The 18,250-nt window shown below is 45.8% G+C and overlaps 2 protein-coding genes across 3 annotated transcripts in view; one reads left to right on the forward strand and one right to left on the reverse strand.

Moving 5' to 3' along the window:
• DNAJC11 (DnaJ heat shock protein family (Hsp40) member C11) overlaps positions 1-16,242 on the forward strand; it is a 53,329-nt gene extending 37,087 nt beyond the window's left edge. The window contains exons 13-17 of the mRNA XM_068107323.2: positions 2,464-2,533; positions 8,851-8,908; positions 13,983-14,125; positions 14,422-14,551; positions 16,144-16,242. Coding sequence (XP_067963424.2) covers positions 2,464-2,533; positions 8,851-8,908; positions 13,983-14,125; positions 14,422-14,551; positions 16,144-16,163 — 421 coding nt within the window. The 3' untranslated portion in view covers positions 16,164-16,242. The remainder of the gene's footprint in view (positions 1-2,463; positions 2,534-8,850; positions 8,909-13,982; positions 14,126-14,421; positions 14,552-16,143) is intronic.
• A 151-nt stretch (positions 16,243-16,393) lies between these two features.
• The window catches only part of ZMYND12 (zinc finger MYND-type containing 12), a 55,911-nt gene continuing 54,054 nt past the window's right edge, over positions 16,394-18,250 (reverse strand). For both annotated transcript variants that reach the window (XM_068107337.2, XM_068107336.2), the window contains exon 7: positions 16,394-16,943. In XM_068107337.2, the coding sequence (XP_067963438.2) occupies positions 16,786-16,943 (158 nt within the window). In that variant the 3' untranslated portion in view covers positions 16,394-16,785. The remainder of the gene's footprint in view (positions 16,944-18,250) is intronic.

Consider the following 18,250-nt stretch of genomic DNA (forward strand, 5'->3'; position numbering starts at 1 on the left):
GACATACATGGCATCAGACATACATGGCGGCGACCATCTTGGATTTTGACGTGGGTTGCACCCACACACCAAATTCGAATGCGGTCCTTCGCTTACGCACGCACGCACGCATGCCCGCACGCAAACACGCACGCCCGCACGCACGGACGGACACATGGACGGAGGGGAAAACCATAGTCCCCCTTTCGCTCCGTTGTGCGACAAAAACACACGAATATGGCCTGAGATTTGGCAGGCCTGATAAAGATGAGGACCGGGGACGGTGAGGGTGAGGGGACGGTGACACACACACACACACTCACACACACACACACACGCACACGCACACACACGCTCTTATTAGCTCACCTGGAACGAAGTTCTTCAGGGGAGCTTATGCGATGGCGCGTCGTCAGTCCGTAAACACTTGAAACTTCTTCTCTGAAACCGCTGAAGGAATTGCGACCTAATTTGGCACAAATGATATTTGTTGTGTTGTGACTAAAGTTTGTTCACAGCATTAAAAACAAGTACAAAAAGTTTTAATTAAAACAAAAGCGGCGTCGATGTTACACAATGCCTAGATGCAGCTGTGCCTATAACGTCGATGTTATAGGCACAGGACATTCCTATTGATTCGATTACTTGATGTTATTTTTGTGCAAAGTGAAAATATATCTCGGCAATTTCCCGTGTGTGGCGACGAATTTTTAATATATCTCGGCATTTTCCCGTCTGTTATTTCAGGCGGTGTCTGACTGACCATGCCGCGATTTAAAAATATATATATCTCGGCAATTTCCCGTGTGTGGCGACACGTGAACGAAGCTATGCTCCTCTCTCCACATTATTGTGACGACGTATAAATTAAATATTTCATCGTGACGATTGTCATCAAATGGACGAATTTTTAATATATCTCGGCATTTTCCCGTCTGTTATTTCAGGCGGTGTATGACTGACCATGCCGCGATTTAAAAAATATATATCTCGGCAATTTCCCGTATGTGGCGACACGTGAACGAAGCTCTGCTCCTCTCTCCACATTATTGTGACGACGTATAAATTAAATATTTTATCGTGACGATTGTCATCAAATGGACGAATTTTTAATATATCTCGGCATTTTCCCGTCTGTTATTTCGGGCGGTGTATGACTGACCATGCCGCGATAAAAAAAAAAAAAATCTCAATGGACTTGAAGTTACAGGCCTTTGAGAATTCATTTCGTTCTATAAAGGGCAACTTTCATCGGATTTTCTTCCCGTTTTTTTTCAACCGAGTCTAAAACTATGTTAGCGACTGTGAAAAATGAAATGATATATCGAATTTGATTTGAAATAAAACTGTGTGAGAGAGGAAGACACCACGGGCCTACAAAACAGGCCTCAAAGCTATGCGAGTTAATAAAATGGTGGATATTTGTTTATATGAAGCCTCTCCCACAATGGGTGGAGCTATGGTTCCCAGAATTGGTGGAGCTTTGAGGTTTTGTCTTCTCTGCAAGAACAAGAAGAAGAACAAGAAGAAGAACAACAACAACAACAGAAGAGGGCACTCTATGACCAGCGTCTTACGACGCGGCTAAAAATCGAAGTCTAAGGGGGTTTACTGGGGGTCAAAGTGGATCCAGGTTTGACCCCTCCTCCACCCCATCCCAATATAGATATTTGCTTTCTTCTCTGAAACTACACACACAATTTCAATGAAACTTGACCACAACCTTCATCACCCGTGTTGTACCAAAGCTTGTTCACGGCATTAAAAAAATCGGACCCTGGGGGGTGTATGGGTGGAGTTGTCCCCCAAAAGGTATTTGCTTTTTTCTGAGAATACACACACACAATTCTGATGAAACTTGACCACAACCTTCATTACCCATGTTGTACCAAAGTGTGCTCACTGCATTTTTTAAAAATCGGGCCCCGAGGGGTCTACTGGGGTATTTGAGGGGTCTACTGGGCCCCCCAAAATAGGTATTTGCTCATTTCTCTGAAACTACCCACACAATTTCAATGAAACTTCACCACAACCTTCATCACCCGTGATGTACCAATATTTGTTCAAGGCATTAGAAAAATTGGCGTCTGAGGAGGTATACAGGATGGGGGGGGGGAGGGATGAATGGGGGTTGCCCCCCAAAATAGGTATTTTTTTTGTTCATTTGTTTAAAGTCTTATGATTATGTTAGTATGATTCTTCATGCTGCCCTGTCTTCTAGCAACCATTGAAATTGGTTTAAAATACCCGAAGTCAGTGTTGTATTCTATTTATTCTACCAGGTGAGCACCCAGGAGTATTGCCCATATGTTTTTTTGTAATAGATGAGCCATCGTAGTCTACCGGATGGATGATGTAAATTTTTGATTTTGTGACATTTCCATTCAGTAATCCTAGTGATGAGTTGATGGAAAGCTGCTTCTGTTTGGGATCAAGTTATCTATGTGCAATGATGGTTACGTGATGTGTGTGTCCTGGTGACAGAGAAGTGCAAGAGCAAAGGGAGAACCGTTCAAGTGAAATGCAAAAACACAAGGAAGAAGCAGAGGCAGCGGTCAGTACCACGAAACCATGAAAGTACCACCGCACATGGTTACAGGCGATCCCTCGCTCTGCTTGACCTCAGAATAATTACTTGTTTGTGGTGGTGGGGAGGGGTGAGGGTTGTTTGTCCATGGGGCACATAACAGGGAAGTGGTGCGAATGTTTGATTCAATCGGAAGCATTCTTGTTTACATGTTAATGCCTTGTTATGGGACTCTCTGCTCGTTCCATGGTGTCTTGGGTTTTGTTTTGTTTTTTTTTGTTTTTTTTGTATACTGAATCGAGGCTCGTGAAAGAGCTGACATTTACTTCACAAACAAATCAACCAGACAAACAAAATATATAAAAAGAGGGAGCGGAAGACAAGAGAAGGGGAAGCACACAAACACTTGAGGGCACACAACATTTAAGAGCAGGGAGATGTGTGGGAGGGAGAGGGCTTGGGGGGAGGGGGGTGGCAGAAGTATCAAACACAAGGACACCAAGGACTTCCAGGACAGAAGTTGGTATTTCAAAAAAGTGGAATTGGGGTGAAATTAGCGGGGATAGAAAAGATCAATGTTTTGGATGGGGGAAGATAAGAGATGGTGATGAACAGCTGTTTTAAAGACCTGGAGGGTGGAGTGGGATTGAAGAGAGTGAGGGAGTTTGTTCCAGAGGTGGGAGAAAAGAGGAATGAAGGAGTGAAGGTGAGCAGAGAGTCTTGATTTTGGCAGTTTGACCATAAGAGGGTTGCAGGCAGATCTTGTGCGACCTGTAGGAATATTTGCTGGACAGAGCCCAGAGAGAGCTGGGGGGGCAAGGCCAGAGAGGAGTCGGTAGAAGACGGAAAGACCACCAACCTGCCTGCGGTGAGTGAGTGAGAGGCCCTTGGAGTTAGCTTCATCGCGGGAGATTCCAATGATTCTGAATGCTTTGGTTTCAACAGTGTGAAGACGAGCTAGGTGTGAGGCAGGTGCACCAGCCCAGAGGGGAGAGCAGTATTCCATTGAGCTGCGGATGAAAGCCTTGTATGTGGTGAGGAGCTCAGGTGTGCCAAGGAAGAACTTCGCACGACGGAGGATGCCCAGTCGGCGACTGGCTTTGGAGGCCAGATTTGAAATGTGGTTTTCCCAGGAAAGATCATGGCAGATAGTGAGACCCAAAAGCTTGAGTGACAGAACTTATTGGAGAGGATTATTCAGAAAGTGGATGGGAGGGTTGTCCAGTCGGTCTTTTCGGAGAGACATCGTAAGAGTGTGAGATTTGTCAGGATTGAAAGACATGTTCCACTTGTATGCCCAGTCTGTGATTTTGTCCAGGTCTGCAGAGAGTGAGGAGGCTGCAGACTGCCGATCTGAGGGATGAAGAATGGAGCGACAGAGAGTAGAGTCATCAGCAAAGAGATAGAGAGGATTTTCAAGAGAGTCAGAGAGATCATTGATGAAGACCAGAAAAAGCACAGGGCCCAGAACACTGCCTTGGGGAACTCCAGCCTGAACAGGAAGAGGAGATGAGAGAAACCCATTCAGGGCCACACGTTGACTACGACTAGAGAGGATGTCCGCCAGCCATGCGTGGAGATTTCCATGGATACCAAAAGAGGAGAGTTTGGTGAGCAGAGCGGGGTGCCAGACCGTATCGAAGGCACGTGATATGTCAAGGGAGACAGCTCTCATTTCCTATTTGGCATTGAGGACCTCCATCCATTGTTGAGAAAGCAGAAGCAGCATGTCCAGAGTAGAGTGACCAGGTCTGAAACCAAATTGATGATCAGAGATCAAGCCATTGGAGAAGAGGAAAGATTTCATATCTGAAGCAATGATGGATTCCATGACTTTGCTGATAATTGGGAGAAGGCTGATTGGTCTGTAGTTGCTGGGATCTGTTTTTGCACCTTTTTTGTGCAAAACGATGATGTTGGCAGATTTCCAAGCAGATGGCAGATGACCTTGAGCAAAAGAGAGGGTGAAGAGAACAGAGAGAGGGAGTGAAAGAGCCTAAGAACAGGATTTTAGGACCCGTGGGCTGATGCCGTCAGGTCCAGTTGCAGAATCAGAGTCGAGGGTTGACAGAAACTTTTCCACCTTGTCAGGAGGAAAGGACACAGAGTCCAGGAGCAGCTGGGTACGACTGGGTACGGTGGGTACAGAGAGGGATGGGTTTGGGACACAAGATTTAGAGGCAAACACAGAGTTGAGGCATTCAGCTTTTTCACGTGCGGAATCAGCCGTGTGGCTGTTTGAGGTGAGGGAGGGGATGGAGGGGGAACAAACACCAGAAACAGATTTGACCAGACGCCACCAGGATTTGGAAGAGGGAGACAGATAAGAGAGTTCTGTCCTGAGAACGGAGAGATATTGTTTCCTGGCTCTCCTGAGGGTGGACACACACTTGTTTCGGGCTTTGTGAAAGGAAATGAGATTTCCTTCCGTTAGATTTGCTTTCCAGGAGACGAAAGCAAGTTGTTTCTGGGCAATAGCCTCACCACAAGATTCCGTGTACCATGGACGGGAGGAAGGGTATGACAACTGAAGACGAGATGGGATAAATCTGTGCATGAGAGAGAGCAATTTACTTTGGAAGAATTCCCAGGATGAGTTGATGTCAGAGGTGGTAGAGATGGGAGACAAGTCCAGATGATTGATGGCTGCTTGAAGACCGTGCCAGTTGGCCTGAGTGAAATGCCAGACTCGTCGACGCTGAGGAGGCTCTCTGAGAATGGTCAGAGAGATGTCCACTTTAACAAGCACATGATCAGATGAGCCGATTGGAGCAGAAGAAGAGCAGCAGACATTTTCAGGGAAGTTTGTCATAACCAAGTCCAGAAGAGAAGATGCTCCGTTGACTGAGATCCGGGTCAGGAAATTGATAGATTGTGTCAGTCCCAGTGAGTCACAGAAATCCTTTGTTGAAGAGCCATGGCTGGTGAGAGAGGAACCCACACCCAGCCAACTGGCATGGTGACAATTGAAATCACCACATTTGAGGAAGAGAGAGTTGGGATGGGTAGATAGAAGTTGGTCCATATTATCAGACAGCGAGATGTAGATGGAGTCATCACTGTTTGGTGGACGGTACAACACACATATGAACAAAAGGTGGGAGCGAAGGGGAAGCCGTAGCCAAAGGTATTCCTGGGGGTGAGGTGGAGAGAGGGCAGTGCAGGGCGAGTGAGGAAGAGAGTTTTTTATAAAGATAGCAACTCCCCCTCCAGGACGAGGCTCAGGTCTATCATACTGGAGGAGGGAGTAACCTGGGAGAGATACCAAGGAATCAGAGACATCATGAAGGAGGAAAGTTTCTGTTTAGCAGATCACGTCTGGTTTATCAGAAGCAACCTGTATGGAGAGATCAGTCAAGTTTGAGCGAAGGCCCCGGATGTTTGAGGTCCATACTGTTAAAGAAGAGGAAGGCGGAGCATCGGATACAGAACAGGGGGGGGGGGGGGGGAGCGGTAGGGTAAGATGTGGAAGAGGAGGAAGAGGTAGGGAGAGCTGTTGAAGGTGTGTCAGAGATTTCAGAATAGCTTGGAGAAAGGGAAGAATGGAGCCGACAAAATGTTTGATGGTGATTGGGTGAGGCGCAGTGAGGTGTTATTTGAGGAGGGGGAAGAGTGAGGCAGAAGGTTGAGGGAGATGAAGGTGAAAGTTGGAAGGGGGAAGAAGCGGGGAGGATGCTTTGAGGAGGAAGGGTGAGAGGGGAGTCTAGGAGGGGAGGAGTGAGGGAGGGTCTCGGAGGGGAGGGGTGTGGGGGGAGTTTAGGAGGGAAGGGGCAAGGGGGGAGATCTGAAAGGGATGGGTGATGGGGAAGATTTGGAGGGGTGGGGCAAGGGGGAATATTTGAAAGGGATGGGTGATGGGGAAGATTTGGAGGGGAGGAGCAAGGGTTAATATTTGAAAGAGATGGGTGATGGGGAAGATTTGGAGGGGAGGGGCAAGGGGTTGGATTTGGAGGGGAGGGGTGATGAGCAAGTTTTGAAGGGGAGGGGTGATGGGGAAGTTTTTGAGGGAAGGGGTGATGGGGAAGTTTTGGAGGGAAGGGGTGATGGGGAAGATTTGGAGGGGAGGGGTGAGATTGGATTTTAGAAAGTGTACGATTAATGGGAAACGAACATTTATTGCAAAATGAGTTTCTTGAGACCTTCGAATCAAAAATACGTTTGAGGACGCTGAAGGATGGGTGGAGTTCTGGAGAGTTTAGGGAATGGATGAAAGAGGCACTGTAACTGTAAGAGATGGAATTTTTTTTTGGAATGAATAGATTTGGTGAGTAAGTCGAAAGCATCCTTTTATAGAAGAAGAAGCAAAAAAAGGTGTTATAGTATATGACAGAATACAGTTCTTCAGGGGACAGTTGAAACATTTTTTAACGACGTGAACACGTGATCACGAACAACGTGGTCGAAGCACCAACGAACAAATAAGAACGAACAACGGATAAGAACAGAGAAGGGATTTTATTTTTATTTTTATTATTTTTTTTTTTTAAAGTTGAGATGAAAACAGAGACAGAGACCGAACGTGAAACGTGAAAAATAGAGACCGAAAGTAATTGCGAGCGCAATCGAAGAACCGCTGAGACAGAAACAAAGCCTCAAGCCAAGGTCAGACACGGTAGCCTACTAGTACTACACTAGGCGTCAGTACTACACTGACACGATAGCGTCAGTACTACACTGACACACTGTACTTCACCTCAGTACTACACTGACACACTGTACTAGTACTACAGACACGGTAGCCTACTAGTACTACACTAGGCGTCAGAATACGCGACACGAACTAACCGACGATTCTGTACACAGGTATGAAAAACCAACACCAAGAATACTATTAAAGACACACCAATAGTTACGCACACCAAAAGAAAGATACAGTTTCGACAAAAACACAATTGTAAAGTTACTTAACTTCGAAAGCGTGCGCGCATGGACAGCTTTGAAGAGACGTGACGTGACGTGACGAGAAGAGACGTGAAGAGACTTTGAAGAGATTTAAAACGTTAGACAAGTGGTCGATGTTCGGGGAAGTTAGGGGGAGAAGAGAAAATCTAAGAAATAAGCAATACAGCGAAGGAAAGAACTTAAATTCACAGAACACCTATGGGGGTAGGGAAGCCGAGAGAAACCAGGCCGCGCACGGGGTGAGACAGAAAACGATTAAATTATACAAAAGTTTGCAAGAATTGCAAATCAACACCAACTGGAAAACACCCTGCAACACATGCACAATAAAAAACGAGTAGCAATTGACGAAAACACGAATGGAAAAAATACTCTAACTTTTGCTGCCGTGCAGAGCTCCAAGACGTTTCCTTGCTCCAGGGACCGGAAATGGAAGTGAGGTTCTCGTCTGGAGGGGCTTTCCTGCTTTTAGGGCTACGACAATGCTGGTGAATCTTGGGTAATCAGTAGAAAAGGCAAGTGTCTACTTTCCTGGGAGAGCACTCAGCCGTGCTGTTTAGAACCACCTTTAGAGGCCATTGTTCCCCGCAGAGCAGAAGTTAGCCTTTTTCGGGCACCGTGGTCCCCTTTTTGAAGCAATGTTTTATGGCCGGATGCCCTTCTTGCCGCCAACCCTGTTAGTCGCCTCTTGCGACACACAGGGAATTACCAGTGAACTGGTACTCAATTTGCCGACCTCGGAAGGATGACAGGGTGAGTCAACCCCCCTGGTGTTAATTCAGCGATCGACCGGGATTCGAACCCAGGATCCTTGGATCCCAAGCCGGCACCCTAACCGCTAAGCCAACACCAGGCAACACCAGTGCTGTTTGAAGGATTTAAATGATTGCGGGGTTTTTTTTCTCGACACCACTCGTCGTGCCCTCGTATAACAGATCGCCGATGATTTCACGATCCATGTCCATCAAGTGATGTGATACCTACACACCCAGAACCCAGCAAGATTTTTCCACGTGCTAATTATTGGATCCATTCATTGTCACGTCAGAACATGGACTGATTTGGCGAGCCTGGAGAACTACACCGGGGAACAGCTGTCTTGAAGGGGAAGAATGAGATTGAAGAGAGTGTGGAAGTTTTGAACGTTAAATGATACAAAGTGAATAAGATTGATCATTTTCAGATCTGTCTGATCGAGATCGACCCGATGATGATGATCATTTTCAGATCTGATAATGGAGAATTTTTTTTTTTTTTAATGTTTTGTTTCTCTTTAATCTCCACCAATTGCATTCACTTTTCTCTCTCATCATCATATCTCCTTGCATTCCTTCACTTTTCGCCATTGTACTCTCATTCCCGAAGCCTTCGTCATTCACTTTGAAAATATTGTGCACCTCCTCACAGCAGCTCTCCCAACGATGTTACTTTCTCTGCGACAGGTACGACTTATGCAAGAGACTGTACGGAGAAATGTGGAAGCTGAGGAGGCAAAGATGGGTGAGGATCCTCTTCCTCTGCCCCACATAATTGCTTCTCTCCACCCACAGCCCCTTTCTCCCTCCCTCCACCACCCAATCCTCCCATTCTTCCACCCACACACATTGTCCTATTCTCCCATTCCTCCATCTACAATGTGGTGGTTGTGGTTTCCATCTGAAGCTCCCTTTACCATAGCCCCTGCCCTGCTCCCTCTCCCCCAACTCCGATGGAATATCTCAGGATATATGTCCCTTGCAGTAGCAGTCTTATTTACTTGCAGCCAGACTTTACTTGCAGATATTTCGAACTTTAACCCTTCATCGGAGCACAACAGGTATATTTCCCCGATTGGTCTGGCCTGCACACTGATATTTCTTCCATGTACTCGTCTGCTATCTCTTCATATCTGCACAAAGTGCCTCGGACTCCTTTCTCAACACCTTAATCTCTTTAATTGGTTCATACCTTCACATTTCCAGCTATCTTGCCCAACATCCTGTGCGGGGTATAACAATCGGTGTGGTGAGGCAATTGTCAGAAAGCATTTTGTCTGTTCCTCCTGGAAAGTCAAATACACCGGTGGGACAATGTGGTTTGTCCGAAAAGTCTGCAACCATCATGTTTCCTGTAATCGGACGTACTACAGCACAACATCATCGCCACCTGAGAGGTAACCTCGGTCTCTCACCATCCACCAGAATCTGGTGGCAGTTTGTCATGTCCCTTATTGGACAATGCATCTCACCTGTTTGAAGGATGACATCATGACAGGCATTGCCTATGCTAACGGTTGAGTGCGTTAAAGGGACACAATCTTGACGGTTTTAGAAGATATGTTTAAGATGATATCCCTGAACCATTAGCACAAAAAAACATTTGGGAGAACAAGCTGAATGAATGAATATGAATGATCGTTTTAAGGCCATTTTTCCCCGCTAGAGCGGGGGTTAGCCTTGCGGGCCCCATGACAATCATGGTTCCCTGTTTGAGGCAATGTTTTTATGGCCGGATGCCCTTCCTGACGCCAACCCTTGGTCACGCTCTTACGATGCGCACGGATACAGTGTGCCTATTCTAAACCGGGGTACACACCGTGATCATTCATCCCAGCAAGCTGGTACTCAATTTGCCGACCTCGGAAGGATGACAGGCTGAGTCAACCCCCCTGGCGTTAATTCAGTGATCGACCGGGATTCGAACCCAGGATCTCAGGATCCCAAGCCAGCACCCTGACCGCTAAGCCAACGCCAGACCGCTAAGCTGGATAATCGTTTTTTTAAATCGGACTATTTGCACTTCCGTTATGCCAATGAACTACCTGCATCTATGCGCGTGACAACACAGGTGCACAACTCAAAAGTATGCACCTTGTGTCAATTTACTAGTCAAATTAGCACATACACATTTCTTGTAAATTTCGCAATGCTAAATATTTTTGTTTCTAAAGATATAATTTCAGAATTGTTTCTAAAATATGCCGAATGACGAAACTACAAATGCCGAATCAGGCTAATGTCACGGATGGAAACCCTCACGCTATTTCCTGCTTTAAACTCAGTCTCTGTATTTTCATTCCAAACAGCACCATTCCAATCACAAATTAATACTATAGCATTAATATTACAAAATACAGTGTTACAAACACTCGTGATGTAAACGCATATTGACCAATCTGACGTGGTAACCAATGCAGATGAATCTGCCAACGAGAAAGGGCGGATATGAAACACTTCGTACAAATCGAAAAATCTAAATCATAATTGTATTGAGAAATTTCTGAAACTTCCCACCTACTTTAGGACATGTGCTAGGACCCCAAAACCTTCCACAGAAGGTTTGGCGAGGCTATCCCCAAAACTGAGGATTCGTTTCAGGAAGTACAGACGGACAGATACTCCTGTTTTATAATCTTACTATAATTCAGCAAATGTCTGTCTGTCTGTCTGTGCCCAGGTACCGCAAAAATGGCTGAACCGATCACAACAAAATTTTGGGTGGATAATCCTGGGACCCCCTGGAGTAAAATAGGCTACCTTGTTTTTCCAATTTCCAATTTTCCCAAACACGATGGAATAATATTTACCGATATGAAGTGATGTGGCTTTTATTGAAATTCTTCAAATACTGTTTAGATTTTGATGATTTGCGTGTGATATGATTTAACAGATGTTTATATAAATCGTTTAAAATAAAAAAAGCCTTCAATTTCTGATATTTTGCCTTTTCATTTGGGCCTCCCAATTGAAGCCCCGCCCATGGGGCGGGTACCGTTGCTAGTATAGATAACTACTTGAGGACTAGCTCTGAGCTTTGCTCACATGGGCCTGATTTCAAATCAACACATAATACTCCACTGGTAACACTGGGACACTCCGCTGGCAACGACACAACACTAGCTAGTAGGCCTAGTGGACAGCTCTGGAAGCTGAAGAAGCTGAAAGCAATAATATCCCATTCAATCAATGACTACTTTTATTTACCTCACCTGGAATGAAATTCCGGGGAGCTTATGCGATGGTGGCCGCCAGATCACATCACAAAACAAAATGATGTGCATATACTACATGACCAAAAGTATGTAGACACCCAAACATCACACATCTCATTCCGAAATCATGGGCATTAATCTGGAGTTGGTCCCCCCTTTGCTGCTATAACAGCCTCCAATCTTCTGGGATGGCTTTCCACTTGATATTGGAACATTGCTGCGGGAATTTGCTTCCATTCAGCCACAAGAGCATTAGTGAGGTCGGGCACTGATGTTGGGCGATTAGGCCTGGCTCGCAGTTGGCGTTCCAATTCATCCCAAAGGTGTTCGATGGGGTTGAGGTCAGGGCTCTGTGCAGGCCAGTCAAGTTCTTCCACACTGATCTCGACAAACCATTTCTGTATGGAGTTCGCTTTGTGCACGGGGTCATTGTCACGCTGAAACAGGAAAGGGCCTTCCCTAAACTCTTGCTACAAAGTTGGAAGCACACAATCGTCTAGAATGTCATTGCATGCTTTAGTGTTAAGATTTCCCTTCACTGGAACTAAGGGGCCTAGCCCGAACCATGAAAAACAGCCCCAGGCCATTATTCCTCCTCCACCAAACTTTACAGTTGGCACTATGCATTCGGGCAGGTAGCGTTCTCCTGGCATCCGCCAAACCCAGATTAATCCGTCCGACTGCCAGGTGGTGAAGCGTGATTCATCATTCCAGAGAACGCGTTTCCACTGCTCCAGAGTCCAATAGCGGCGAACTTTACACCACTCCAGCCGACGCTTGGAATTGCGCATGGTGATCTTAGGTTTGTGTGCGGCTGCTCGGCCATGGAAACCCATTTCATGAAGCTCCCGACGAACAATTGTTGTGCTGACGTTGCTTCCAGAGGCAGTTTGGAACTCGGTAGTGAGTGTTGCAACCTAGGACAGACGATTTTTATGCACTTTGCGGTCCTGTTGTGAGCTTGTGTGGCCTACCACTTCACGGCTGAGCTGTTTTTGCTCCTAGACGTTTCCACTTCACAATAACAGCACTTGCAGTTGACTGAGGCAGCCCTAGCAGGGTAGAAATTTTAAGAACTCACTTGTTGGAAAGGTGGCATCCCATGACGGTGCCACGTTGAAAGTCACTGAGCTCTTCAGTACGGCCCATTTTACTGCCAATGTTTGTCTATGGAGATTGCATGGCTGTGTGCTTGATTATATATACCTGTCAGCAATGGGTGTGGCTGAAACAGCCGAATCCACTAATTAGTAGGGGTGTCCACATACTTTTGGTCATGTCGTGTATGTATACGTCATGTATTGTCTTTTTGCCAAGTGTGAACAAAATTGATCCTAACATCTCCGAGATATGGTTGTGGACACACGGACGCACGGAGGAGAGCAAATGCATAAGCCCCCGTTTCGGACTAAGTCCAACGGGGGATAATAAAATGTCTTAAGTGTCTTTGTATTGGAGTATTCTGCCACCAAACCGTAGAGGGTCCTGATGGAGGCACTGTGTAGGATTTGTGAATGAAAAGTGTCGGTACGGCATCGTGTTTCAGAAATTTCCGAGGCTCGTTTCCCAGGTAGTGAGCTTGTTGATCAAATACGAACGCTGATGGCTCAAAGTGGTCTTCGCAAACAACATGTTATTTTGAATGAACGTGTTTTTATGTTGAATTTGGTTGTTCCTCGGTTTTTCAACCACAAAGCACAACGTTGACGTTCTTTTCGTTGCTCTGGGATGCAAAAAAACTACTTCTGTGGGAAAATTTCTCCACGATTCGAACAGTTAAAAGCTTGGCAAATCAGCATCCTGGACGCTGGAAGAAATTGTGATGAAACGCAGACGTACACGGCCATCAGTGATTTGTACACCCCATGATGTCACGGTAATAGACGGTGGTAGCTCATTTGCATAATGGCAAAGAAAATAGTCTGATTTTAAAAGACGATTATCCGGATTATTATTCTCCCCAAAATTGTTTGTTTGTGCTAATGGAACAGGGATATCATCCCCTTAAACATGTATCTTTAAAAATTGTCAAGATTGTGTCCCTTTAACTCAGCCTCCATCATCCCTCTGTTCCTGTACCTAACTGACACCTCCTCGCCCTCCCTCAACTGAAAACTTCCTCCAGCTTGGGCTTCCCTCCCACAAAGTTTGATATTCCTAAAATACTCCAGATTCTTCCACTGCAACTGGTCCTGATGCTTTCAGACCATTGATCCTCAAGAAAAGTTCATCTGCTTAATCTCCACCTGTCTGCCTCCCACCACCGCCTTGTGGTCTCCACTCCCATTTCTACATGAGCTTTTTTACACCCACTGAGACCCCCTTCCCTTTTCACCAGCAACTCCTCTCACGCTGCGGTGCGAGCGTACATCCTTGTGCTTCCGTTTCTCATGCACCTCCACCTTCTTGATTTGTTGTCAGGTGTTGTTCTGCTCTTCAATGAGGCTTGATACCTAAATGAAAAAAACAAACATTTGATGCATGTAACAAGGTCACCACCCATGCACGCATGCACCCTTCTCACCTTTCCCACCTTAATTAATTAACCAAAGGAATATGCTCAAAGTTGACACTGATATTGAGGTTTTTGAATGTGTACATCAGGTTTGGTGGTAATGCAGGCGTGGTACGGACGCTTGGTGCTGGACGCCAGCGCACCGGGGGAACGGGCACGAGTCATTGACGTCACAGCACCGCTGCAGTGCCTGGTGCGGCAGTCGAAGCTCGTCGTTACGGAGGCTTCTAAGGTATTACCACGCACGATCGCGGCACTCGTACACCATGTAAAATGGGGCCGAGTAGGGTGAACGTTGATCTTTCAATTTGGTTCTCGAGTGTTGTAAAGATTTTAATGCTTTTCCGTTCACCATAGAGCTTCATTGCACTGTGTTGGCTTAGCGGTTGGGGTGCCGGCTTGGGATCCGAGCCAACCCCTGCTCTGTGGGGGAAAATGGCCTCTAAAGTTGGTCCTGTAGAGCTTCAGAGATTGAGTTTTCCAATAAAATGTTTTCTCTTCGACCTCACCGGTATTCCCTCCCTTCAGGTGGGCATGCCGGGATTCTATGATCCATGTGTTGGGGAGGAGAAGAGCCTCAAGGTGTTGTACCAGTTTCGAGGTGTGCTCCACCAGGTCACCGTGGGAGATGCCGAACCGCTCAAGATTCCGCGACAGTGTAAGGGTCTTACTTGGTTAACGACATCCTCGCCATTTAACCTTTCCACCCTCCCTCTGTAACTTTTACACCCTCCTCCTTTGACTTTTACACCCTCCCCCTTTGACTTTTACACCCTCCCCCTTTGACTTTTACACCCTCACCCTTTGACTTTTACACCCTCACCCTTTGACTTTTACACCCTCACCCTTTGACTTTTACACCTTCACCATTTCACTTTTACACTGACACCTTTTGACTTTTACACTGACACCTTTTGACTTTTACACTGACACCTTTTGACTTTTACACTGACACCTTTTGACTTTTACTCCCTCACTGTTTGACTTTTACACTGTCACCATTTAACTTTTGCATCCTCACCTTTAACTTTTACACCCTCACCTTTTTACTTTTACTCCCTCACTCTTTGACTTTTACACCTCACCATTTAACTTTTACACCCTCACCATTTAACTTTTGCATCTTCACCATTTAACTTTTGCATCTTCACCACTTAACTTTTACACCTCACCATTTAACTTTTGCATCTTCACCATTTAACTTTTGCATCTTCACCATTTAACTTTTGCATCTTCAACATTTAACTTTTACACCTCACCATTTAACTTTTACATCCTCACCATTTAACTTTTGCATCTTCACCATTTAACTTTTGCATCTTCACCATTTAACTTTTACACCTCACCATTTAACTTTTACACCTCACCATTTAACTTTTGCACCCTCACCATTTAACTTTTACATCCTCACCATTTAACTTTTACATCCTCACCATTTAACTTTTACACCTCACCATTTAACTTTTACATCCTCACCATTTAACTTTTACATCCTCACCATTTAACTTTTACATCCTCACCATTTAACTTTTACATCCTCACCATTTAACTTTTGCATCTTCACCATTTAACTTTTGCATCTTCAACATTTAACTTTTACACCTCACCAAACTTTTACATTCTCACCATTTAACTTTTGCATCTTCACCATTTAACTTTTACATTCTCATCATTTTTACATAACACCATTCCATAACCTGGTGTTGGGCTAGCGGTTAGGGTGCCGGCTTAGGATCCTAGAATCCTGGGTTCGAATCCCGGTCGATCGCTGAATTAACGCCAGGGGGGTTGACTCAGCCTGTCATCCTTCCGAGGTCGGCAAATTGAGTACCAGTTTACTGGTAATTCCCTGTTTGTCGTAAAAGGCGACAAACAGGGTTGGCGGCAGGAAGGGCATCCGGCCGTAAAACATTGCTTCAAAAAGGGGACCAACAAAAACAACAACAACCACGGTGCCCGAAAAAGGCCAACCCCCGCTTTGCGGGGGAAAATGGCCTCTAAGGGTGTTTTTTTTTTTGTTTTGTTTTTATTCTCATCCTTTTGATTTTATACACACTCATTTGGACACAGGTAGTCAGTCCTGGCACTCAGGTGATTGTGAACATGCATGCAAGACGTGGAGTTTGAAGGTGCCTGCGTGTGGCCCGATTACCCATTTGTGATGGCATAAGATTACATGTACATGGTCATGTATGTATTTAATGGTACGTGCACCATCTTACACATATGTTCTCATTCTCTTGATTGCAGCTCATCGAATAGACAGCTGATCCTGTGACGTCATTCGCGCCGCAGTATGGATGTGGATCTTCGAGCCCATTGTACATAAATAAAGAAAAAAAGATTAAATTATTTTCTTTCTGTCTTTGTTAAACTCGGTGTTCATCAAGTGTATGTTACCAATCCAACCAGTCCCGCAAGCAACATAGGAATAGTTGTGGCCGTTAAATGATGAAGAAGAAGAAGAAGAGGTGTTTGCCAGTAAACCGATTCCCAAGCCAGTGAAACCAGTTGATCACTCCATTCCCTTCCGAGGATGTACAATGAGATGATGGGAATGTTGAACATTTTATTGTTGTCAAACACAGTTGTTGTTTCTGTTCTCCACAAAGATTCTCCATTTCCGATGCCGAGTCCATGGACGTTCTTTTGTTCGAATCGTTGGTTGTGTATGGCGGTGACAGCAGGACCAATACTGCATGTAGGGTCGACACTTTGAGACGGAGGTGCGTCAGTGGACACAGATGTATTACCTTTCTTTGTGGGTGAAGAAGATCTCAGTTGATGAAGAGTGTTTTTGTAATGCCCAAGACAGGTAACATGGGTGTGGTTTTAAACAAAGCCCAGCTGTTCATCTCCATGTTTAAGTTCCGTTCTGGGTTTGCTCGGGTTTCATTCCATCTTAAAGGAAGTCTTGCTCGACTCCTGGAGCAAAGTCAGTGCCTGGATTGCTTTGGTTGTTTTGCATCCTTCGGTTAATCCTTCACTCTCTTTCCAGAATTCAACCGCTGCCTTTAGAGCCTGCAGGCCCTCAGTGGCTCTTACTTTGTCTGTCGGTGGGGAAGTGATGGAGGAGGTGTGTGGGAATGAGAAGATAACATTGAGGTTGTTGGTGAAAAGGAGCTTGTAAAGATAAGGTTTCAAACAAACACTGCATCTTCCCGGGGGTACAAACACTGCATCATCCCGGGGTACAAACACTGCATCATCCTGGGGTACAAACACTGCATCATCCCGGGGTACGGGGTACAAACACTGCATCATCCCGGGGTACAAACACTGCATCATCCCAGGGTACAAACACTGCATCATCCCGGGGTACAAACACTGCATCATCCCAGGGTACAAACACTGCATCATCCCGGGGTACTCATGGTGAATCGCCCCCCTCCCCTCATCCTCTTCACTCCCCTCCCTCCCCCCTCCCCACCCCGGGGTATTTGCGGTGCATCTCCCCCTGGGGTAACCATGGTGTATCACCCCACCAGGGTATTCGTGGTGCATCGCCCCACCAGGGTATTCGTGTTGCATCGCCCCACCAGGGTATTCGTGGTGCATCACCATCAACAACAACAACAACAACATGCATTTTAAAGGCAATTTTCCCTGCTAGAGCGGGGGTTAGCCTTGCGGGCCCCATGACAATCTTCTCCATTTTGCTCTATTTTCTGCATCTCTCCTTGTTAACCCCCTTGCCCGCATTTCTTCTTCCACCATCTTTAGCCAAGTCTTTCACGGTCTTCTCCGTCTTCTACTTCCTTCTACTTTCATTTCCATCACTCTTCTCAACCAGTCACTTTCATCCTTCCTCAACACATAACCAAACCATCTCAACCTGTTCCTCTTCACAGCATCAATCACAGGCTCTATTCCCATCATCTTTCGCAATTCATCATTTGTCTTCCTCTCTCTCAACGATACTCCGCACATCCGTCGAACCATTCGCATTTCCACCCTTTCCAACCTTCGTTGCTGTTCTACGTTCATTACCCATGTCTCGCTCCCATAAATCATAACACTTCTCACACATGCAGCATACACCTTTCCCTTCAGCTTCAACGACACTCCCCTCATCATCAGCACGCCACTCAATTCCCGAAACTTCTTCCATGCACATCTCACTCGAGCAACCGTTGCCGAGTCTGATCCACCTTCTCCATTCAGCATGTCTCCGAGGTAGCAAAATGTTTTCACACCTTCCAGCTTCACGCCGTCTCCAAGATCCAACTCAACATTTCCTCCATCTGCAGCTCCCTCTGTGCACACCTTACATTTGAATGTAGCTGCCACACTGGTTAATGACCCTCTCAGACCACTACATTTTTGATGAACCCACTCAGCGCACATTGTACACTGA

Source organism: Myxine glutinosa, chromosome 2 (genome assembly GCF_964187855.1).
Source record: "Myxine glutinosa chromosome 2, kmMyxGlut1.1, whole genome shotgun sequence".
Taxonomy (NCBI): domain Eukaryota; kingdom Metazoa; phylum Chordata; class Myxini; order Myxiniformes; family Myxinidae; genus Myxine; species Myxine glutinosa.